Source organism: Sparus aurata, chromosome 13, assembly GCF_900880675.1.
Source record: "Sparus aurata chromosome 13, fSpaAur1.1, whole genome shotgun sequence".
Lineage (NCBI taxonomy): Eukaryota > Metazoa > Chordata > Actinopteri > Spariformes > Sparidae > Sparus > Sparus aurata.
This window is the reverse complement of record NC_044199.1, coordinates 33,565,812-33,591,168: the sequence shown is the minus strand read 5'-3', so window position 1 is coordinate 33,591,168 and position 25,357 is coordinate 33,565,812. Positions and strand designations below refer to the sequence as shown.

The following is a 25,357-nucleotide window of genomic DNA, read 5'->3' as shown; positions in this document are numbered from 1 at the left end:
ATTTATCTATTTTTATTATTTTAAATCTTATGTCGTTTTCCCCCTAAAGTTGAAATCAGATCTTCCACCTGATGATGCATTCATTTTGTAGGTCATTATTTATTTCCACAAAAGGGCACGGTCTGCTCAGTCGTCCAGAAGTACTTCAGTTTCACATCATCTGACTTCAAATAAACCACCCTCCAATTTAGTATGATAGCCAATCTTCTTGCTAATATTTTGGTTCCTTATCTGTAGTTCATATAGAGCCACCAGAGTTAAATTGAGGCTGTTTCATAGCCAGTTATATGTAGAATGTTTAAATTCTGATTTAAAAAAATTAAAAACTCATTAATGTCACGTTTAAACACACTGCCAGACAAATTAAAACAAGTAAATGTATTAAATACTGTGATGGAGTGTAACTTATTACATTTACTGAAGTACTTTACTTATTTTGAGTAACTTGAACTTTACTTAAGTATTTATATTATCTGCTACTTTACGATTTCCATCCTCTACATTTTGGAGGCAAACATTGTACTTTTTTAGTCATTAGATTAATTGAAAGAGTAAAGTAACTCATAACTTTTCTGATTGCATGCTGCACCAGAAAAATGTTGACTATCACACCTGATATTTGGCCAGGTCCATAATTGATGAACATATAACCTTCACACACTTGGGCCTGTGATAACTATCCTTCACACACTTGGACCTGTGATAACTATCCTTCACACACTTGGGATGTATCAGTCTGTCACTGAAGGAGCTGCCCAGTGCTGTGATAGTGAGCTGCAGGGGGCGGGACTCCTTCACCAGCAGCGATGACAGCTTCTCCATCATCCTGCTCTCTCCCAAAACTTGCACTGGGTCAAGAGGGTCTTAGGATGGAGCTGACCTTCTTTATAACTTCATCAAGTCTTTTCCTAACTATTGCCGAGATGCGCTGCTCCAGCAGACTACTCTATAGAAAATGGCTGATGCCACCAAAGAGTCATACAACACTGAGTAAATGAAGCTGTAAGACTTGCAGGCCTCTTTTAAGGACATACATTTGATTAGACTAAAAATACCTGGCAGATCTAGCATAAACAAAGCCTTACCCATATTTCTTGTGACAACAAAGTGCTGTAGTAGAAAACAACTGTTATCACCAATTACAGATGAAATCTCCTTCTCAGATCAACAAATTTTAATCTTGATTTAAACCTATTAACCTTTTTAAAACCTACATGTGTACTACTATTCTTGAATACTATCTCTTGTTAGTATGACTGCTCATTTTCTCTCTGGATTTGAAATCAGAGAATGTTTTAAGTTAGTTGTACATACTTTTTACAGAATTTAACATTTGTGTTTTTCGTCTATACAGTTTTGTTTCACTGTCTGATTGTCATGATCATAACTGTCTGAGACATTCACAGACAAACAGAAATAATAAACCACCGTTACATTATCCAAGAAGGACACATTTGTTAAATGAACATCTAAGAGACATGTAATAAAGCCAATTACACAAAATCTTTCCATACAATCATCACTTTTGTAAATGGTAAACAACCACAGATCATTGTTTATATTATTATTATTATTATTATTATTATTATCATTATTGTTATCATTATTATTATTATTATTATTGTCCTTTTTCTACATTTAGCAACATGTTGTAAAATGCTGAAAAGCAGAGTGTGTATTGAAAAAGCATTCACTTGAAGTTGTTTCTGGCCCTTGTTTCAGAGAAGTGAGCATCTCCATCGACAGCACAGATTTTGCGTGAGGGCAGGCCTGATGGTTTGATCCCTGAGCCCATAGATGAGAGCACTGAGACACCTTGGAAGGATAGTCAGGCACACAAAGCATACATTGTAAATCCGTATGAGGGTTAATCTCCCTACTCTTCTAGCAATGGATGTTATGATGGTGGAACTCAAGGTGGAGGTAAGAATCAGGCTCAGCTGAATCAGGTGAAGCAGAAGTGTTTGAAGAGCCTTTCTAGCTGAGGCTTTGTCTGTTGAGGCAGACCTTGCTACCAGAGCTACACCAATGTAGGAGGCAAAGATTACTACACCAACTGACAGAAAGAGAATGCTGACATACGCTTCCTCAAAATTATAAAAGATTGGTGCGAAAAACATTGCTTCCTTACTGCAAAAGTCATTAATATGAAGATCAAGGGAGGTTGTTGTGAACACATATAACAGCATAAAACCTCGAATGAGGATGTGAATAAAACTGAAGGACCACACCAGAGCAATGATGATGCTCAGGCTTCTCATGGTAAAGATGGCAGCATGCCTCAGAGGATAGCACACAGCCACAAATCTCTCAAATGACATCACAGCCAAGGTGAGAGGGGAGATGGTGATAGTGAATACTGAGAGCAGAATGAGGGGACCACATACATAATATGACATTCTTATCCCTAAAAAAGCCAGAAAGTAGAGCAGAAGGTTCAACACCAGTGTAGCAGTATCTGCAAAGAGCAGGTTGAACAGCAGGATGTAACGGGATGTCTCACAAAACACCTGCTTTGACCTCAGGGTGAACAGCAAAACACTGTTAATGTAGAAGGAAGAACAGCTTGATCCAACAGATAACGTGCTAAACAACATTATCTCATCTGATACTTGATACTGCAAATAAGTGGTGATATTAGCCTTTGGCTGCAACACAGACAACATTACAGAATGATATGTGAAGAAAAAAAGACTCTTTTGGCTCGTTGTACCAGTAAACTGCAACACATACGAAGTAAAATTAATCATGTCAAAGAAGCTCAAAATGATCACCACAAACACCTGTTGAGTTCAGAACGACAAATTATTCATCAGTTGAGCAGTCAAGTCAGAAAGATAGAGGACATGTTAGTTTGCACAGACAGCAGAAGTGGTGTGTTGCTGGTGTTTCCTGCAACACAAGGTATATATGCTTTGTCCTCAGGTCAACCCCACATGATGTCATTACATCAGCATCTTGTTCACATCAGAATTTAGTAATGTAACTCCTTACCACTGTCTCTTTCACACTCAACTCATTTTCTCCCACTGCTTACAAGGTCGCGGTCATCTTTATTATACATTTTGTTTCACCATCAGCAGTAATAAAGTCATTACACTAAACTGCAGACTAACAAATCAAAAAACAATCAAACATATTTTATAATGCCATAACATTGGCACAGTGTATCCTCCACATCATGTTGATAAAGCCAGTTTTTTTTTTTTTTTTATTGTTTTAAAGGTCTTTTTTGTAAGAAAAGTTGATTTTTGAGATGTATTCCAAACTCATCAATTACTGAAGCTTTGGGGTTGTGACGGACTCCATCGACCATTCCAAAGGGGGGGTATTTGACGAGTTGTTAATGACACAGAAAAATGTACTTTTCTAACACATGGGACCTTTAAACTAAAATTCTGTCCATATCTCAAAAGTGGCACCTGAGCAACACAAAATGATATACCTCTACCTGCGGGTTGTGACACTGCCAGACAAATTCAAATAATTAGATGTAGTCAATATTGTGATGGAGTGAACGAAATACATTGACTGGATTACTGAACTTATTTTGAAGAACTTGTACTTTACTTTAGTATTTCCCTTTTTTGCTACTTTATACTTCCATTCCTCTACATTTTGGAGGCAAATAAACATCAAGCTTTAATAAACATATTTTATCTATATTGAGGTAAAAATAACAAACAAACAAAACAAAAAATTGCTGCTTCAGATAACCAGAAAAATGCTGACAATAGCACCTGATTATTGGCCAAGATAATAATTAGTCAACCTATAATATACAACACTACATGCATTTAAACATATGTATAATTTACTTTTAGTGGTAGTTTTGATATTTAAGTACATTTAATATCACCACATAGTCAATCAACACTGAGTAAATGAAGCTGTAAGACTTGCAGGCCTCTTTTGAGGACATACATGAGACTAAAGATACATGACAGATCTAGCATAAACAAAGTCTTACCTATTTCTTGTGTCAACAAATGGCTGTAACAGAAAATAACTGTTATCACCAATTAAAGACACAATCTCCTTCACAGATCAACAGATTCTAATCATGATCTCTTGCTCGCCTATTGTATCTCAGACTAATCTTGACACTTTGACACAAGTTGAATGATTTTGTTCTGTCCAAAAATGTCAAATTGAAGAAAACAAACTCTTGAAAAACATGCTGGTGTTTATTGATTAAAAATAGTAAGATCTGTACTATCTAACAACTCAGCACACCATGAAGTAACTTATTTTTACACTTTTTACATAAATTGAACAATAAGATGAAGACTTTCATGTGATCAAATTATAGTGAGTCTTTTTAAGTTTAGTTCTGGAATAATTTCCTTTTTGAAAAACCAAACTATTGATTTCTTGACAAAAATAAAAAGTATTTTATTTGGTACTTGTACTTAATATCCCTCAGAATACAGCAAAAAAACAAAAAAAACAAAAAAACATTGAGCCAAGAAAGAATGAAAGAGTAGATGCACTTTATTTTTATTGAAACGTTTTTTACATTCAGCTCATGAAAGAGTCATTTTGCCAGTTTGCTAAATTCGTAAACATCTTTCTTGTTTTGAAGTCAGAGAATATTTTAAGTTACTTGGACGTACTTCTTACAAAATTTAACATTTGGGTTTTTCATTTATACTATTTTGTTTCTGTGTGATTGTCATGATCATAACTGTCTGAGGACATTCACAGACAAACAGAAATAATAAACCACTGTTACATTTTGCAAGAAAAAAAATATGTATTGTATAATTAAGACACATGTATTGAAGGCCAATAACACAAAACCTTTCCATACAATCATCTCTTTTTTAAATAACCACAGATTATTGTTTGTGTGATTACTATAACTATTATTCTTATTATTATTGTCATTTCGAAATTGTTAATGGCACTTGTTTCAGAAAATTGAGCATCTCCACTGACAGCACAGATTTTGCCTGAGGGCAGGCCTGATGGTTTGATCCCTGAGCCCATAGATGAGAGCACTCAGACACTTCGGAAAGATATTCAGGCACACAAAGCATACATTGTAAATCCGTATGAGGGTTAATCTCCCTACTCTTCTTGCAACAGATGTTAAAATTATGGAGCTCAAGGTGAAGGTAAGACTCAGACTTAGCTGAATCAGGTGAAGCAGAAGTGTTTGAAGAGCCTTTCTAGCTGAGGCTTTGTCTGTTGAGGCAGACCTTGCTACCAGAGCGACACCAATGTAGGAGGCAAAGATTACTACACCAACTGACAGAAAGAGAATGCTGACATATGCATCTTCAAAATCATTAAAGATTGGTGCGAAAAACATTGCCTCCATACTGCAAAAGTCATTCATATGCAGATCAAGGGAGATTGTTGTGAACACATATAACAGCATAAAACCTCGAATGAGGATGTGAATAAAACTGAAGGCCCACACCAGAGCAATGATGATGCTCAGGCTTCTCATGGTAAAGATGGCAGCATGCCTCAGAGGATAGCACACAGCCACAAATCTCTCAAATGACATCACAGCCAAGGTGAGAGGGGAGATGCTGACAGTTAATACTGAGAGCAGAATGAGGGGACCACATACATAATATGACATTCTTATCCCTAAAAAAGCCAGAATGTAGAGCAGAAGGTTCGATACCAGTGTAGCAGTATCTGCAAAGAGCAGGTTGAACAGCAGGATGTAACGGGATGTCTCACAAAACACCTGCTTTGACCTCAGGGTGAACAGCAAAACACTGTTAATGTAGAAGAAAGAACAGCTCGATCCCACAGATAACGTCCTGAACAACATTATCTCATGTGATGGTAGATACTGCAAATAAGTGGTGATATTAGCCTTTGGCTGCAACACAGACAACATTACAGAATGATATGTGAAGAAAAAAAGACTCTTTTGGCTTGTTGTACCAGTAAACTGCAACACATACAAAGTTAAGTTCATCATGTCAAAAAAGCTCAAAATGATCACCACAAGCACCTGTTGAGTTCAGAACGACAAATTATTCATCAGTTGAGCAGTCAAGTCAGAAAGTTAGAGGACATGTTAGTTTGCACAGACAGCAGAAGTGGTGTGCTGCTGGTGTTTCCTGCAACACAAGGTATATATGCTTTGTCCTCAGGTCAACCCCACATGATATCATTACATCATATCATTACAGATGCTTTCATCGTGCTTTCAAGTGTGAATCACTATCGGCAAGTTGTGTTCAGCCCTCCTAAGCGAATCTTCAGAAACGTTAAGTACGACATTTGCAGTAACTTTACAGTGCTGATTTGACATGTGGCGTTAGCATGCTAATACTAGTTAGTTAGCCCTGTATTCATCTTGTCATGCATTTTGCAGCCTGGTGTTATCGACACTGCTGACTGCCAATCACATCCAGGTACGTTATGATCTCTTTTCTTATCAACAACATAGTCACTGATCAGGCCTAACATTACCATTGACGGGTGAAGTTAATAACACTGATTATCTCTTCATCATGGAGCCTGTAAGCTGGTGGGATATTTTAGGCAGCAAGCTAACATGTTGTCCTCAAAGTTGATGTATTAGAAACATAAAAATGGGTTAGCATAAGTATTTTAGTGAGTTTACAAGAGCCAAATTGTGATGGCTAGACTACCTGGTCAGAGCATCTCCAAAACTGCAGCTCTCGTGGGGTGTTCCTATCAGGGGCGGTTCTGGGGGGGGGGGGGGGGGGGGGGGGCCAACAGGGGCCAGTGCCCCCGTAACTCTGAGTCTGGACCCCCCTGACAAGGAGTCTGCATTAATAATACAATGACAGATTTCTTGCAATAATTTTGTTCTGAATGGAAAGGCAGAAATAAGGTGTCTCAGCAGTTTACTACCCAATCAAAATTGTTGAAATTGTAAACACTGCATTGTCTGAATGAGGGATTTATCCTTTTTTCCGGGTTGTATGTGCCCCCTAACAAAAAGACAGGCCCCAACCTGCCCCCCCTATTAAAACTGGTCTAGAACCGCCGCTGGTTCCTATTCTGCAGTGGTCAGTATCCATCAAAAGTGGTCAGAGGAAGGAACAGTGGTAAATGGCGACAGGGTCATGGGCGGCCAAGGCTCACTGATGCACATGTGGAGTGAAGGCTGGCCAGTGTGGTCCGATCCAACAGACGAGCTACTGTTGCTCATATCATATCAAGTTGCTGAAGAAGTTAATGCTGGTTCTGATAGAAACTTGTCAGAATACACAGTGCATCACAGTTTGTTGTGTATGGGGCTGCAGGTGCTTCGCTTGCCTGGGGAATACATGTCACCAGGATGCACTATGGGAAGAAGACAAGCTGGTGGAGGCAGTTTGATGCGTTGGGCAACATTTTGTGGTATCTGGCAGCAAGATGTTAGCAGCAGATCCTTTAAATCCTGTAAGGTGCAAGGTGGGTCCTCAATTGATCAAACTTGTTTGGCTTAAATGTTATGTCGTTTTCCCCCTGAAGTTGAAATCAGATCTTCCACCTGATAATGCATTCATTTTGTAGGTCATTTGTTTATTTCCACAAAAGGGCACGGTCTCCTCAGTCGTCCAGAAGTACTTCAGTTTCACATCATCTGACTTCAAACAAACCCCCCTCCACTGTAATATGATAGCCAATCTTCTTGCTAATAGCGTTGTTTCCTTATCTGTAGTTCATATAGAGCCACCAGATTTAAATTTAGACTGTTTCATGACCAGTTAACAGTTACATGTAGAATGTTTAAATTCTGATTTAAAAAAATTCAAAACTTGTCACAATTAATGTCACGTTTAAACACACTGCCAAACAAATTAAAACAAGTAAATGTTGTAAATACTGTGATGGACTGTAACTAATTACATTACTGAAGTACTTTACTTATTTTGTGGAACTTGTACTTTACTTAAGTATTTATATTATCTGCTACTTTATGCTTTCCTTCCTCTACATTTTGGAGGCAAATATCGTACTTTTTAATCATTAGATTAATTAAAACAGTAAAGTAACTGGTGACTTTTCTGATTGCATGCTGCACCAGAAAAATGTTGACTATCGCACCTGATATTTGGCCAGGTCCATAATTGATGAACATATAACCTTCACACACTTGGACCTGTGATAACTATCCTTCACACACTTGGACCTGTGATAACTATCCTTCACACACTTGGACCTGTGATAACTATCCTTCACACACTTGGGGTGTATCAGTCTGTCACTGAAGGAGCTGCCCAGTGCTGTGATAGTGAGCTGCAGGGGGCGGGACTCCTTCACCAGCAGCGATGACAGCTTCTCCATCATCCTGCTCTCTCCCAACAACTGCACTGGGTCAAGAGGGCGTCCCAGGATGGAGCTGACCTTGATATGTTCATCAAGTCTCTACCTACCTGCTGTTGAGATGCGCTGCTCCAGCAGACTGCTCTGTAGAAAATGGCTGATGCCACCACAGAGTCATACAACACTGAGTAATTGAAGCTGTAAAACTTGCAGGCCTCTTTTGAGGACATATATTTGATTAGACTAAAAATACCTGGCAGATCTAGCATAAACAAAGCCTTACCAATATTTCTTGTGACAACAAAGTGCTGTAGTAGAAAACAACTGTTATCACCAATTAAAGATGAAATCTCCTTCACAGATCAACAAATTTTAATCTTGATTTAAACCGATTAACCTTTTTTAAACCTACATGTGTACTAATGTTCTTGAATACTATCTCTTGTTAGTATGACTGCTCATTAATAGAATCTCAGACTAACATCTCTCTTATTTGAAATCAGAGAATGTTTGAAATTACTTGTGCACATTTTTTTTTTAACCTACATTCTTTTTATTGTTTTCACAACATAACAAAGAAATTCAAAGAAATACAACTGAAGTAATCTTTGGTGGGCATCTTGAGAACCTGACTGGAAGTATTCATATTCTAATTTCTTTATTTTGGTTTCTAATGATTTTGTCTTCTTGTAGGTTTCTTTGGCTTAAGAGCTAGTAATGTTCATTATTTGTCCCATAATAAAGGCCTTAAATGATTCCCATCTGATACTCCCTCAAGTTTCTATCGTATTTGTTTCATAATAGTATTTAATCTGTTCATCTAAGAAAGTTACAAAGCCAGTATCTGCCAACCATGTTGTTTTAAATCTCCAATTGGGAATATCACTAGACAAATTGGGATCATAATAGACTGAGGAGTTTGGTCGTGGTCTGACAGGAGTATGGCGTCATAGAAACCCCCTTTATTTAACATTTTAGTAGTGTTGAAATCAGAAAGAAATCTATGCAAGAATACGACTGGTGTGTACCAGAGAAACACAAATATTGTTTCCCATTGGGATTATCTTCCCTCAAAACATCAATTAGACTAATTTCTTTCATGAAATGATGAATTACACCCCTGCTTCTCAGATGTGACTGGTCAACTCCCGAACTTTTGTCCTCCTGTGGATCTAAGGTGCAATTAAAATCACCTGCCATAGTACAAGCACCAGATAAAGAAGCAATAGTAAGAAATATGTTTTGGAAAAGGTTGGGTTCATCTGCGTTTGGAGCATATACATTTATCAGAGTAAATTGTTCCCTGAGAATCCTCCCCTGAATAATCAAGTATCGCCCTGCCTTACCTTTGATAACGTTTTGAATTTGTAGTGGAATAGAGTCATGGATCAAAGTCATGACACCCCTTGCCTGAGAGGGAAAGGGAGCTGACAGAATTTTACCGTTTCACCCCCTCCTCATTTTAAGCTCATCCTCATGTGCCAGGTGGGTTTCTTGAAGGAATACTATATTGGATTGTAATGTTTTAATCCTGTTTATAACTTACTTGACCTTTTTTCATAGCCCTCTGCAGTTCCAGGATGTAATTCTAACCTTAAGATCAACAGACACATTACATAACTGTTTGGAATCTTCCCAACACTTTCAGTAATTTCAGACCAAACAAAGAAGAAAAGAACAAAAAACTAAATTATTCCCCTTGGCCATCATTAATCCACCTGAATGTTACCATCCTATATTGGACCTCCAAAAAGCAAAGAACTGGGGCCTCTACTAAGACTTGCATGGATTTCCTACTGAAACATGGCGTACGCTAGAATCCAGAAACTGTCGTATGCACAAAAGAAATCTGATGTATCAAAGTGTGCGTACGCATGGACCCAAGCACTTTTCCTTTGTACATCCCAATCAACGTGGAACTGAGCACACATGTAGAAGTGCTAAACTCCTCCCTGTCCACGCCACCATTTAAATATGCAAATCAATTGAAATAGGGCCTGCACCGGGGATTCCCTCTCTGCACCATCAGATTTACACGATGAGTAAAGGGAAGAAGCGCAACTTCAACGAGTCTTAGCTCGAAATTCTATTAAATGAAGTGGAGACCCGAGGAGCTGTGTTTTTTGGTAGCCTCTCTTCAGGGATAAACACAAAAAAAAAGAGAAATTTGAGTGGGAGCGTGTGTGTGAGGCAGTGAACGCTGTGGGGTCAGAGCAGCGCACACCCACTGAAATAAAAAAAAACAAAGGTCCGACGTGAAGGTGGAGGTGAAGCGGAGGATTTCGGCCCACCGCTGAAGCGTGACTGCAACGGGCGGGGGGACAGGAGGGGAGGAACTGACCCCCTTTGATCAGAGAGTGGCAGCTATTGTGGGTGACACAGCTCTAACTGGAGTTGTGGGGGCCCATGAAGGCGACACAGATCATCCCCAAGGTACTGTGTTCAACTCAGAAATGTTGTCATTATACTGGTCTTACAATAGGCTGCTCACATTACACATGCTCGTGCATAAAGTTGCCAGGATATAAACACATTGACTCATGTTTAATTACTTCATTTTTTATTATTATTTCTGAATAGATGATGAGCCAGGAGAGGGCTCCTCCATCTGCACCGCGCGCCCTGGCGTCTCTACCAGCACCTCCACCGGCCCTTTACACCCTGGCGTCTCCCCCGGCTCCTCCACCAGCACCTCCACCGGCACCTCGCACCCTGGCGTCTCCACCGGCTCCTCCACCAGCACCTCCACCGGCACCTCGCACCCTGGCGTCTCCACCGGCTCCTCCACCAGCACCTCCATCTCCATCTGCACCATGCTCCCCGGCGTCTCCACTGGCTCCTCCAGCACCACGTGCCCTGGCCAGCTGCTGACGTCCGCCCGACTGGCCGTGTCCTCACACAGGATGTGCTTGAATCACAGGAGGAAATAGTGAGAGCAATCCGTGGCGTCAGTGATCGTCTCGATCAAATTGTAAATGTCCTGGGAGATATTTGCAATGCAATAAATGCACTTAAAAAGTAAATTGTGTCCTTGCCTCTTTACATCGTTGAAAGCAGATGCTGCCAGGCCCGTATCGCTTCCCGGGGTTGGTCGAGGTTGACAGGTCTGGCGTCCGGTTCCTCTGGTGGGGGGATGTGTTCTGGCAGTGGTATGCCATGGCGGTGTGCCACGTTGTGCAGGACACCACAGGCCAGCACAATGCAGCACACCTTCTCAGGTGTGAACAGCAGCATCCCCCCTGACCTGTCTAGACAGCGCCAGCACCCCTTCAATAAGCCAATTGCCCTCTCCACCACTGCCCGAGTTCGAGAATGGCGGTCGTTGTATCTCCTCTCTTGGTCGGTGCCGGGGTTAGTGAGAGGGGTCAACAGCCACGTTCTCAGGGGGGTAACCACTGTCCCCTGGAGGCAAATGAAGGTAGAATACAACATGTGAAATAGATTTAGTTTCCTTTGTTCATGCACCACTTGATTGAATCACTATTACTTTTTTAAAGATTTTTTTTATATATATAAATAATCACACACACTACCGTTCGTGGGAAACAAACAGAAGGACAAAACAACTTCATTACAAGGATTGACAAGACTGATCACACTTATATTAATGAGTGCAGAAGTGCGCCGTGGCTACTGCAGTGTGACATTTCCAACTTTATGCACGCGTTTATTGACACAAATACTGAACACAAGGAGACAAAAAAGGGCTTGTTAGATAGCTCTGCCACTCTATATTCACCAGGGAAAAACAAATACACATACTTGAATGCACGTGCCCAAATGGGCATTGTGCTGGTTTAAATTCGGGGCACAATTAAACGGATAAATTATTTACTCACTGAGAAGCCACCCACCGTGCACGTGCCAGCCTCCAGCCTGTTACCAACCATGCTATTGGTATGAATGAACGAGTCATGCGTTGAACCAGGCCACCTTGCCACAATGTTGGTGAGCTGCATTTGCGCATCACATATTATTTGAACATTTATTGAATGAAAATGTTTCCTGTTCACAAAAACAAATTCATCCTGTGATGGTGCTTTTATAGCAACATGTGTGCAGTCAATAGCTCCCATTATGTTAGGGAAACCAGCTCTTGCTGCAAATTGCACTTTAATGTTGGCCTGTTCAACAGCATTGTATGGGAATTTGATGTACCTGGATGACATTCTTATGATCCCGTCCCACAGAGCTGGCATGGCTCGGCTCAGAGTGGACTGGCACACTCCTGACCGGTCAGTCAGTTCCCTCTGGAAGGCTCCTGTTGCCAGAAACCCAAGAGTGGTCAGCACCTGTGTGGGCACGGACAACCCCGGGCTCCTGGCTGCGTTTCGTTCTAGGGCCGGCCGCAGCTCTGTGCACAGCTCCAGTAACACTGGCCTCGGCAACCTAAAACAACTCATGAGCCAGTTGTCGTCATTTGCCAACAGATCTTCCCGTTCTCTAAACACCCTCTCGCATCTGATATAACCATTTGCGATGTCTTCTAACAAGGCCAAGGCTGCCATTGTTAATGCCATTTTTTCATCACTTTGCGGATGCTTTTATATCCATCCATATGATTGCAAACACATGTGTGTTAATTGTCCATTAATGTGTCTCTGATGTGCACATTAACAGTTTCCCAGCATCACCTCTAAGTGTCGCCAAAGGAACAATAGCTGTAGAAACGTGCTATGTTGATGTAAAAATAAAAAACAAACAAACAGATTAAGTGTAACTACTCTGCTACTGTGAAATAAATTTCTTTTAAAGCAACCCAGCAATGAAAAGGGCTTCCACATTTGCTTAATTAAACAGTGCATATTAAACCAGAGTATTATTATTATAATAATGATAATACATTTAATTTTTATAGCGCCTTTCAGGGTACCCAAGGACACTTAATAAAATGGAACAAACAAAACAAAGAATAAATGGACAAACAAAAAATATATATAAGATTAAAAAAATTGATTGTTGAAGTTGATTGATTTGGCTGGATCTAGAGCTGATAGGCTTGATTAAAAAGATGGGTTTTTAAGTCTTTTTTGAAAGTCTCAAGAGAAGTCTGTTAGCGGATTTCAGCTGTGTGTGCCTGATGAGTGCAGCGTCCGGGACTGGGTGTAGGGGTGGAGGAGGTCAGACAGATATTGGGGGGCGAGGGAATGGAGAGATTTATAGGTCAGGAAGAGAATTTTGTAGGTGATGCGTGATTTAACTGGGAGCCAGTGAAGGCGGATGAGAGTGGGGGTGATGTGTTGCCAGGGCTTGGTGCGGGTGACGACCCTGGCAGCAGAGTTCTGCACATACTGGAGCCTATCCAGGGTTTTGGAAGGGAGCCTGGACAGGACTCCATTGCAGTAGTCCAGGCGGGAGGTGATGAAGGCATGGATGAGGGTCTCAGCCACAGGTTCAGAGAGAGAGGGCCGGAGTCTGGAGATGTTTTTGAGATGGTAAAAAGCTGATTTTGTAATGGATTTTATGTGTGATTGGAAAGATAGTGTGGAATCAAGGATGACACCCAGGTTGCGGACTTCCGTGGATGGGGATATAGAGCAGCTGCCCATCATCCAGGAGAAGATCTCCAACCTTCTGGAGCAGCGCCTTGGAGGCCACAACCATGAGCTCTGTTTTATTGGTGTTTAATTTGAGTAGATTTGATGTCATCCAGAGTTTTAAATCATGTAGGCAGTTGACGAGTGACTGTGGGGGTAGCTGGGTGAATGGTTTGGTGCAGAGATATAATTGAGTATCATCAGCATAAGAATGGAAGTTGAGACCATGTACGCGAATTATCTGACCAAGGGGAAGCATGTAGATAGTGAAGAGGAGGGGTCCAAGCACAGAGCCTTGAGGCACGTCCTTGTTGACTGCAGCTGAGGTGAACTGGAGTCTCCAATGGTGACAAACTGTTTCCTGTTTGTTAAATAGGACTGGAACCAGGAGAGTGCTGTACCGGTGAGACCAAGGAAGTCAGATAGGCGGGTAAGGAGGATGGTGTGGGAGATTGTGTCGAAGGCTCAGTCCAGGAGGATCAGAATACTGATGTGGCCAGAATCTGCAGCGATGAGGAGGTCGTTGGTGATCTTGATGAGGGCAGTTTCTGTGCTATGGAGTTGTTGGCTCGGGGTCCAGAGAGCAGGTGGAGGCTTTTGCCTGGGAGACCAACTTAGCTACAAAAAATAGAGTCCACAGGAGAGAAGGAGGAGAAAGAGCACTGGGGCAAGCAAACAGTGGGAGGATCAGCTATCTGTGTCAGAGGTGCATGTGGTAGGGTGGTGGCAGATGCTAGGAGTCGCTGGTGAATGGTAGCCACCTTTTCCTGGAAGAAGTCCAGGAACTTGAAACAGAGGTCAGGGGCACCAGAAAGCTGGGGCACATCGAGAGGGCTAAGGAGCCGGTTAATGGTGGGGAATAACATTCTGGGGTTATTTTGCTGGTCTCCAATGAGAGTGGTGTAGTAGTTTGTTTTAGCCTTGGAGAGAGCTTCTTTATAAGACCTAACACGGTCTTTGTAGGCATCATGGTGGACGGTGAGGCCAGATCTTTTATAGAGCCTCTCCAGGTGGCGACCAGTGGTCTTAAGGGTGCGGAGTTCAATGGTGAACCAGGGGGCAGAATGGGTAAATGACACAGTCCGGGTTTTAAGAGGGGCAAGGGAGTCAAGACCCCAGGAGACAGCAGTATTATAGTGGGCCACCAGCCCATCCAATGAGGAGTCGAGGGGATCAGAGACCAGGTGGGTTTCCAGGATGTTGGTCAGGGCCAGAGTGTTCACTGTCTTGATGTTCCTGAATGTGATGTTTCGACTTATGCGCTGCTTGGGCACAGGGACAGAAACAGTGAAGAGGACAGCATAGTGGTCAGAAACAGCGAGGTCCAGGCATTGTAGATGGGAGGGAGCTGTGCCAGTGGAGCACACCAGATCCAGTGTGTGGCCTTTGACATGGGTGGGACCTTTAACATGCTGTGTGATGTTGAAACAATCCAGGAGTGACAGGAATTCAGAGGCAAAGGGGCAGCTGGTGGAGTCCACATGGATGTTGAAATCACCAAGCAGGAGTGTAGATGTAGACAAAGAGCAGATGGAGGTGAGTAGCTCAGACAGCTCAGACAGGAAAGTGGAGGAGGCTTTTGGAGGGCGGTAGATGAGGACAACCTGTAGCTGTGTATGCCCAGCCACAGAGAAGGCTGCACATTCAAATGAGGTGACACTCAGCACTGGAAGTCGTTTAACCAGGATGTTGGCTCGATGTATGTGCCCACCACCACGGCCCTTAGAGCGGGGCTTCTGAATGTAAACATAGCCTGGGGAGTGGCTTGATTCAGAGTTAAGAAGTCCTGCTGATGCTGCCATGTCTCCGTTAGGCAGAGAAAGTTAATTTTCCTGTCTGTGATGATGTCATGGATGAGTAGTCCTTTTGTTGTTTAGTGAACGTGGATTTAGCAGCATGAAAGCTGCAGTGTTGTTCTCAAAGAGCATTGTTCCTTATCATAGACCGGGGATGGAGAGTGATCAGAACTCAGTGTAACTTAAACTCTTTTAGCTTCTTTTAGCTTAACTCTAACTATTGTGCGCCTCTGCTGTCATGTCTTGGTAGAACCTCGCCGGCTGATTCTTGTAGAGGACCTGCCTTTTCGCCCACACTGCTCTCATAGCGCTTATTTGTCTTTGTAATTAAAAAAACTTCATTATGAGGGTTCTGGGTGCGTAATTTTCTCCCGGAGCAGCACCAGCTCCAGTGCCTCCAGTATCCAGCTCTCCAGGAATCCACAGGTGTCTTCACCCTCCGCGCCCTCAGGTAGATTAACCAGCCTTACATTGGAGCGACGTGAACAAGTTTCTTCCAAGTCTTAATTTTTCCCCTCTAGATTTTTCACCTTCCCTTGGAGCACAGTCACATCGTCTTCTGTTGTTGAGGTTCTCGTCTCCGGCTGTGTGAGTCTTTTCGAGCAGTCTGTAATGTCTCTCCTTACATTTTCAATTGCGGACATGATGTCATCAAATTTGGGCAAGAACTCAGTCTTCATGGTGTTAATAGCTGCCAGTATTGTTGTCAAGGAGGTACTGGACTCTTCCCTGGCAGTAGTAGTGTCTCCCTCCAGCTGTTTTTGGAGGCTAGCGCTAGGGGCGGGGCGAGTGCTAGCAGTGGGGCTAACGCTAGCTTCGATGGTCTCGTTGTTAGCGGTGAGCTTAGCCTTGGCAGTTGAAATTGTGTAGTTAGTCAGGTCGGTTTGTTGTGTACAGTCGCAATTTGTCCTCCTTTGTTTCATCGGTATTTTCTTGAACCTTAATGTTGCGTTGGGCTGCATGACACATAGAATTAAGCTTTTAGAAAGGATTTGAAGGGTTGAGTATCTGAGCAGTCTTACACGCATCTACTCAGCAAGCCGCCATAAGTCTCCTTGTACATACTTTTTACCCAATTTATGGGTGACAATTTATGTCAGTGTGATTGTCATTATCATAACTGTCTGAGGACATTTCAGAGACAAACAGAAATAATAAATCACCATTACATTATGCAAGTAGGACAAATTTGTTAAATTAATAATTAAGAGACATGTAATAAAGCCAATAACAAAACATTTTTCCATACAATCATCACTTTTGTAAATGATGAATAACCGAGGATTATAGTTTTTTTTATTATTGTTATTATTATTGTCCTTTTTAAACTTTTAGCAACCAGGGAGTCACGTGATCATGACTGGCTGAAGACGTGTTTTCGCTGAGCTCCCGCTCCCACATGATTTTATTAAATTTGTCTGTAAGTTAGTGCTCCTTTCTGGACCTATCACATCAATATAGTGCTGAAAGATCTAGTGACAAGAAGAAAGGTGACGGTTTGATAATTTACAATGTCGAAACAAACGAAAATTCAGTCACGAAAATGGGCTAATCCTGCAGCTGCTGATGCTAGCCAAGCAACAAACTCTCCACCGCGAGTTGACAAGGCTTCACCAACTACGGAAACCACTGCTTTGATTCATGAGGTAACTCAAAGTTTCAGCGACTTTATGGAGGAGAAACTTTCAAAATTTTCTGAGGCGCTGGAAAAAATTTCCACAACTTTAGAGAGCCAGTCCAAACGCATCTCTGCCACAGAGCAGCAAGTCTCGGACGTGGTGGCTGACCTGGAGACCAGGCTCGCCGAAGCAGAAAATAAAATGAAGCAAATGGCTGATAGCATGTATGGCATGGTGAACTGAAGCAGACGGGACAATGTTTGTGTCCTTAATCTAGAAGAGGGTACGGAGGGGAAACGTCTGATACAGTTTTTTTAATCCTGGCTGCCTATAGTACTCGGCCTGACGGCGAGCCCCGAGACTAAAAGCCGCATTAAAATTGACAGCGCTCACCGCAGCCTGGGACCGCGGGGAGCACGTCCCCGGCCAGTGGTTATCAAACTCCACCACCCCAGGGACAAACTGAGGATAATGGCAGCGGTAAGGGGGCAAATTAACTTGGAATATGAAGGAAAGCGGATCTTCATCCATCAGGATCTGTCTCCTGCGGTTCGAGAGAAGCGTTGCGCTTTTAATGGAGTGTACCAAGCCTGAATAGACAAGGGAGTCCATTTCAACATGCGCTACACGGCTAAACTCACCATCAACCACAACGGCACGGAGCATAGGTATGAAATGCAGAGATGCAGAGAACTTTCTTAATAAACTGGAATAATCTGAAGGAGGGCTCTGGACTGTGACTTGTCTACTGTGGGATGACATGACCACACACCAATAGTGACTGAGTAAGTTTACTTGTATTCATACTGAAGTAGCCTATTCTGTTTAACAGAATATCAGTGTTATATAATAAAGAAACGGCACACTCAGTCTGTTTAATACTGTAAAAGGTTTCATAGTAGAAATGACTCAGTTAAAGGAATAGTTCGTGTTTTTTGAAGTGGGGTCATATAAAGTACATATCTATAGTCGATCTGTTTCCTACCGTAATCACCAATCAGCGCAGCCTCAGTTTGGAGAAGTAGAGAGCCGCTCCAGCCCAGAGGCTCAGCTTTGTACTGCAGCGAACAGGGTCCAGGGAAAAAGTGAAATTTAACTACCTAAAACAAGGCTCACAAAGTTTAATCCATTCGAAAAATCTATAAAAGGTGTATGTTTTATAGAGAAAATTCACACCGCTTTACATCGCCGTCAGACTGGCCTTTCTTTTGGCACTACATTTTCTCAACCATAGAGCCTCCGTATCCCTTTATGAGCATCATTTTCCTTTATCACCAGGCAAGTAATCTACACTATGACTAACATAAAAATTGTTACACTGAACCTCAAAGGTATCAATCACGTGGTGAAGAGACGTAAAATACTTTCTATGCTCAAAAAAGATAACGTACAAGTGGCATTATTTCAAGAGAAAATGTGATTGGGTTGGCCAAACAGACTCTTCTTCTTTTAACTCTAAGAGTAGGGGGGTAGCAATACTTATCAATAAACATGTGGCATTTAAACTAGATAAAGTCATACACCATACAGAGGGAAGGTTCCTGGTCATTACTGGGTGTCTGTATGGTGAACATATTCTTATAGGAAGCATCTATGCCCCCAACACCTTTGACTGTTCTTTTTACTCTCAGTTATCGGCCAATATCTCTTCTATTTGTCCTTCACTGGTAATAATTGGAGAGGATTTTAATTGTGTTTTGGCCCCAGAAATCAATCATAGTCCACCTAGTGCCCTACCTCTCTCCAAGATGGCTAGGGCCACGAGGGAGCTCTGTTTTGATCTCGGCCTGTTTGATGCATGGAGGATTATTAATCCACACGAGAAAAATTTTACTTTTTTCTCCTATCCTCATCAGTCCTTCTTAAGAATTGATTATATATTTGTTTCACGATTAGCTCTCGACAGAACCAATGCTCTATTAGCGTATGTGCCCTATCAGCCCATTCATCAGTCACTATCGATTTTATACCACCTTATTATGACCCCACATCCAGACACCAGCATCTAAATCCATATCTCCTGAGCAATCTTACATTTTTAAGATATTTAGAATCACGATGGGATCTTTTTATATTTTACAAACGTTACACGTGACGTCTCTGCTTCAACCTTATGGGAAACAGGTAAAGCCTTCCTGAGGGGTGCCATAATATCGTACTCAGCTGCAAAGAAAAAAAGGACATTAGGAAAACAAATAGAACTCGAACAGCACATTACATCACTTGATAGAGAGTTCAAAGCTACCTCTTCAATATCTGTTTTTAAAAGATTAGAAGCGGCACGACCTGCTTTTGATCAACTGCTAACCCAAAAAGCAGAATCAGCAACATTCTTTGCTAAACATGGATTATTTGAATCTGGTAATAAACCTGGTAGGAAAGTCCCTGGCCCTGACGGATTCAGCCCCGAATTTTATAAGAAGATGGCAAAGTCAGTGGTGGGACCTTTGACCAACATGTTTATTGAATCATTTGAAAGAGGCACGCTTCCACCAACTCTAAATCAGGCCCACATCTCTTTGATTTTAAAGAAAGATAAGTCCCCGGACCTATGTGCTTCCTACAGACCGATAAGCTTACTCGGGGTTGACGGCAAGTTACTATCAAAACTCCTGGCTAGAAGATTGGTGGAGGTGCTACCTGTTTTAGTTAAACCAGACGAGACAGGGTTTGTTAAAAATAGATATTCTTATTCTAATTTTTGCAGGCTCCTGAACGTAATACAGTTTCCACATAGTCAGCGCCGTCGTATAGGGGGAAAAAGGTGATGACAATTCTAAGGGCCCACAGCCCGCTATAGGGCCCACACACAGCCCCCAGTAGCCTCTATGACAAAATGGTTATGCATACACTTAACTAATATATATTCATACGAATGAATCCGAATTAAAACAAAGCCACAAGTCATACAATATTCTAATTTTAATCATTTCAATAACCCCCTTAGCCCCTTCTTAAAAAATGGTTTGGTCCACACCGTGGTTCATTCTTCCCATGGTTCTTCCTCATCAGAATTAAGTGAGCGTGAGCGAACTCCAGCAGGGTTAGGATACCCACCAAAAAGCACAAGTCCGGACACCAGAAGAGAGTTGAGAAGGAGGCCAGGAGCAGGAGCAGCAGAGTAGGAGCAGCAGAGCAGGGGCCCAGGACATCAACAACTTATTTTCTAAGAATGGTGAGAGTAAAACTACCGAGGGCAGCTGAAACAATTAACCTACTTGTTCATTACTTTAATGTCTGTAACATTACCTTTGACGGGGCGCAGGCTGGAGCCTACGTTAGCTGTCATCTGGCCGCGCTACACTCTGGACAAGTCGCCAGTTCATTGTAGAGCAACGGTTCCTAGAGTAGCTATAACTGAGCGTGACTAATTTAGGGGCTACTACAGTGACTGTGTGTTTCACACATATCACTGTCGGACAGTGCTCCAGTATGCGCCCATTCAGAGGCTGCATTGAATTGTATTATGACGCATTCAAGTTCTACTCAGTGATTATGAGCATCTGACGAAGGTCAGTTACGTTATCATGATGTGTTCAATGTCGTCTTGTAAAATGTGTTATTAGTGGGACACTTGAATAGCCTAAATACAAAAAAGTTAAATGTTCAAAGATTTGTTTGTTTTCATAGCAGTATAAAATAAAAGACACCATAATAGCTGACAACAACAAAGTAAACAAGACTATTTAGAATTCTGGACAGTTTACACCGACTTTTGAATGGTCTAAAAATATTTTTTGCCTGGTAAAGTGAAGCTGTCCACCTAGAGCTATGGTACTAAGAAGCCCATTTAGATTTGTCCAAGAATAGGTTAGTTCTGCATCAGTTTTTCCATTAAAAATAACATATAATGTTTACAATATATATAATGGAACAATAAACCTTTATGCTCTGCTGCTCCGGAATCAGCAGTAGCTGCTTCATCTGAGTTTGACCCCACAGCAGACGGTCAGCCCAGCAGTCCAATGATGCCTTTGATGGTGTGTGAGTGATGTGATGGGGTTTTATTGGGAGACAATGATAAGAATTTCACTCTAAGCTAATGATGTGTTGCTGTTTATTACTAACCCAGAGAGTTCTATCCCCATCTTGTTATCAAGCATTGGTCAGTTTGTTCAGATTTCAGGGTACAGAGTTAATTATAGCAAGTTGGAAGCTATGCCATTGGGCAACTTTGAAGACCGGGCAACCCTGGCTGTTTTTCCATTAAAAATAACATATAATGTTTACAATATATATAATGGAACAATAAACCTTTATGCCCTGCTGCTCCAGAATCAGCAGTAGCTGCTTCATCTGAGTTTGACCCCACAGCAGACGCTCAGCCCAGCAGTCCAATGATGCCTTTGATGGTGTGTGAGTGATGTGATGGGGTTTTATTGGGAGACAATGATAAGAATTTCACTCTAAGCTAATGATGTGTTGCTGTTTATTACTAACCCAGAGAGTTCTATCCCCATCTTGTTATCAAGCATTGGTCAGTTTGTTCAGATTTCAGGGTACAGAGTTAATTATAGCAAGTTGGAAGCTATGCCATTGGGCAACTTTGAAGACCGGGCAACCCTGGCTGTTTTTCCATTAAAAATAACATATAATGTTTACAATATATATAATGGAACAATAAACCTTTATGCCCTGCTGCTCCAGAATCAGCAGTAGCTGCTTCATCTAAGTTTGACCCCACAGCAGACGCTCAGCCCAGCAGTCCAATGATGCCTTTGATGGTGAGTGAGTAATGTACACACTGGTTGGCTGTTTTGGTTTATTAGTGACCCACTACCTATTTGTTGAGTGGTTAATTGAAAATGTATTTGCAATCAGAGGTGTAATAACGTGTTGCAAATCAGTGAAATGAGAATAAGACAACTAATAATACATCATTTACATAATCATACTCTGACTTGTTAAGTCGTTAATTGTAAAAATGGAAACAAATTGGGTGTATTACACCAGGCAATGTCAAGAATACTGAAAAACAAGAAAATTGAAGGTGGCAATGAATGGGGTAGAGGGGCCCACACCGATATTCTTTCAGGGGGCCCAGAATTCCTAGCAACTGCCCTGCACATAGTACAAAGGAAAAGGTCCTCGCCGTTTAATTAGATGCTGAAAAAGCATTTGATTACGTAGAGTGGGAGTATCTTTTCAATGTTCTTTATAGGTTTGGCTTGCGCTTGAGTTTCGTTGAATGGATTAAACTTCTATATAAATCTCCTACTGCTAGAGTTCATGTGAATGGCTCCATCTCTCATATTTTTGACTTGAGTAGAGGCACACGACAAGGCTGCCCCCTCTCACCACTATTATTTGCACTTGCACTGGAGCCATTGGCCGAAACTATTAGGAGCCACCATGGTATTTCTGGGGTTTTATTGGGAGACAATGATAAGAATTTCACTCTAAGCTAATGATGTGTTGCTATTTATTACTAACCCAGAGAGTTCTATCCCCATCTTGTTATCAAGCATTGGTCAGTTTGTTCAGATTTCAGGGTACAGAGTTAATTATAGCAAGTTGGAAGCTATGCCATTGGGCAACTTTGAAGACCGGGCAACCCTGGTTAATTTCCCTTTCAGATAGTCACCTTTGGGCCTCACTTACCTGGGCATCAGAGTATCAGCAAATATTAAAGAGCTGTATAAATTAAACTTAACACCAACCCTGGCAGCAGCAAATAGTGATCTCAACAGATGGTTTGATGTCCCTCTGTCATGGATGGTAGGATTAGACTGGTACAGATGAATGTGCTCCCCAGAATATTATATCCAATGCAAATGTTACCACTAAGGATTACTAGGAGAACTAATTTAGATATCGAAAGATCTCTCTCAAATTTTCTATGGCATGGGAAGAAACCCAGACTAAAGATGAAGACCCTACAATTACCAATAGAAAAGGGGGGTCAGGCCCTTCCCACTTTCTTTATTTTAATTGGGCTTGTCATGCTAGGATAATATCAGGCTGGCTCAAACATTTTATTCATCAGGAGACACACATGGATGCTTGGTGTTGTGCCCCTTTCTCCTCCCTCTGCTTTATTTTAACTGAAATGAGTAAACTTCCTACTGAGGTTAAAGATAATGTCATCATGCTAAGTACGCTTAAGATCTGGTGTGATGTCGCATACTGGCAGGGGAGGTTTCTCAACAGCTTTACAACCTTTAACTCAAAATAAGACCTTTCCTCCTGGTGAAGGAAAAAGTATTTTCGGTGACTGGTACTCAAGGGACCTGAGATTTATAGCAGACTTATTTGAAAATGGTCATTTTTCATCATTCATACAGCTTCAGACTAAATACAGAATACCACAAAATCACTTTTTTGGTTTCCTCCAGGTGAGACACTTTGTAAAAACTAATCTTATACTCCCAACAGACCAACCAATAGTTAGCCCAGTTGATATCTTCCGTATTAATTTTAATTTAACTGCCATGAACAGTAAAAAATGTATTTCCCTGTTTTATGCAAAACTATATTCTGTTAATGTTAATTTCCTGTCATTGTCAGCAGGTATATGGAGCACAACGCACCCCTCACTTTCTCACCAAAATAAATCCCCAGATTTCCCCCATATGTGTGAAGTGTAAAAAAGATGTAGGAACATACTATCACTGTATTTGGCAGTGTCCCTTGATAGCCAGATACTGGAAAAACATCACTAAGAAGCTCAGCTCAATCTTCCACAAAACAGTAAGCTGGAACCAGACTTATTCCTTCTGAATGTGCCTATGGGGCAGCTTTTATTATCTGCAGGACAGCGAACATTAATGGGTAAACTTCTCCTTTTGGCGAGGAGATGTGTTCTGTTTCAATGGATAAAAGAAAAAACCCCTTCGGTCACACAGTGGTACAGGGAAATATTCAAGGTTTTTCATATGGTGCTATGCCTCAGTGCTACGTTAAAGGGCAATGACAATTTGTTTTATAGTGTATGGCAACCTTTCCTGAATTACCTTCCTGGTGTCCCCATGTAACCTTTTTCTTTGTACGTTGTATAATGTGCAAGTCATGTATGTGAATTAGTGTATTTTTGTTTTGCAGGCTGGCTGTATCTGTGCTGTATGGTTCATTGTTTGTCTTTTTGTAAAATCAATAAAATGTATTACAAAAAAACCAAAAATGTTTAGCAACATGTTGTAAAATTCTGAAAAGCGGAGTGTGTATTGAAAAAGCATCAACTTGAAATTGTTACTGGCTCTTGTTTCAGAAAAGTGAGCATCCCCATCGACAGCCCAGATTTTGCCTGAGGGCAGGCCTGATGGTTTTATCCCTGAGCCCATAGATGAGAGCGCTCAGACATCTTGGAAGGATAGTCAGGGACACAAAGCATACATTGTAAATTCGCATCAGGGCTAATCTCCCTACTTTTCTAGCACTGGCAGTTATAATGGTTGATCCAAAGGTGGAGGTAAGAATCAGGCTCAGTTGAATCAGGTGAAGCAGAAGTGTTTGAAGAGCCTTTCTAGCTGAGGCTTTGTCTGTTGAGGCAGACCTGGCTACCAGAGCGACACCAATGTAGGAGGCAAAGATTACTACACCAACTGACAGAAAGAGAATGCTGACATACGCTTCCTCAAAATTATAAAAGATTGGTGCGAAAAACATTGCTTCCTTACTGCAAAAGTCATTCATATGAAGATCAAGTGAGGTTGTTGTGAACACATATAACAGCATAAAACCTCGAATGAGGATGTGAATAAAACTGAAGGACCACACCAGAGCAATGATGATGCTCAGGCTTCTCATGGTAAAGATGGCAGCATGCCTCAGAGGATAGCACACAGCCACAAATCTCTCAAATGACATCACAGCCAAGGTGAGAGGGGAGATGGTGATAGTTAAAACTGAGAGCAGAATGAGGGATCCACATACATAATATGACATTTTTATCCGTAAAGAAGCCAGAATGTAGAGCAGAATGTTCGACACCAGTGTAGCAGTATCTGCAAAGAGCAGGTTGAACAGCAGGATGTAACGGGATGTCTCACAAAACACCTGCTTTGACCTCAGGGTGAAAAGCAAAACACTGTTAATGTAGAAGAAAGAACAGCTTGATCCCACAGATAACATGCCGAACAACATTATCTCATGTGATACTTGATACTGCAAATAAGTGGTGATATTAGCCTTTGGCTGCAACACAGACAACATT

At 41.5% G+C, this 25,357-nt stretch overlaps 2 protein-coding genes across 2 annotated transcripts; both read right to left on the bottom strand.

The window, feature by feature from the left end:
- Nucleotides 1-1,718: 1,718 nt before the first annotated feature.
- LOC115593862 (odorant receptor 131-2-like) lies at nt 1,719-3,406 on the bottom strand. Its single transcript, XM_030437538.1, has 2 exons — nt 3,392-3,406; nt 1,719-2,648 (listed from the first exon to the last, which is right to left on the bottom strand). The coding sequence occupies exons 1-2, from the start codon at nt 3,404-3,406 to the stop codon at nt 1,719-1,721; spliced, it is 945 nt and encodes a 314-aa protein (XP_030293398.1).
- A 21,002-nt stretch (nt 3,407-24,408) lies between these two features.
- Nucleotides 24,409-25,275, bottom strand: LOC115593861 (odorant receptor 131-2-like). Its single transcript, XM_030437537.1, has one exon. It carries the CDS (start codon nt 25,273-25,275, stop codon nt 24,409-24,411), a length of 867 nt encoding a protein of 288 aa, XP_030293397.1.
- Nucleotides 25,276-25,357: the final 82 nt, after the last annotated feature.

Bases quoted from the DNA above. Each gene is read 5' to 3' on its own strand.
- LOC115593861 (XM_030437537.1), bottom strand. From the start codon at position 25,275: ATGTTATCTGTGGGATCAAGCTGTTCTTTCTTCTACATTAACAGTGTT.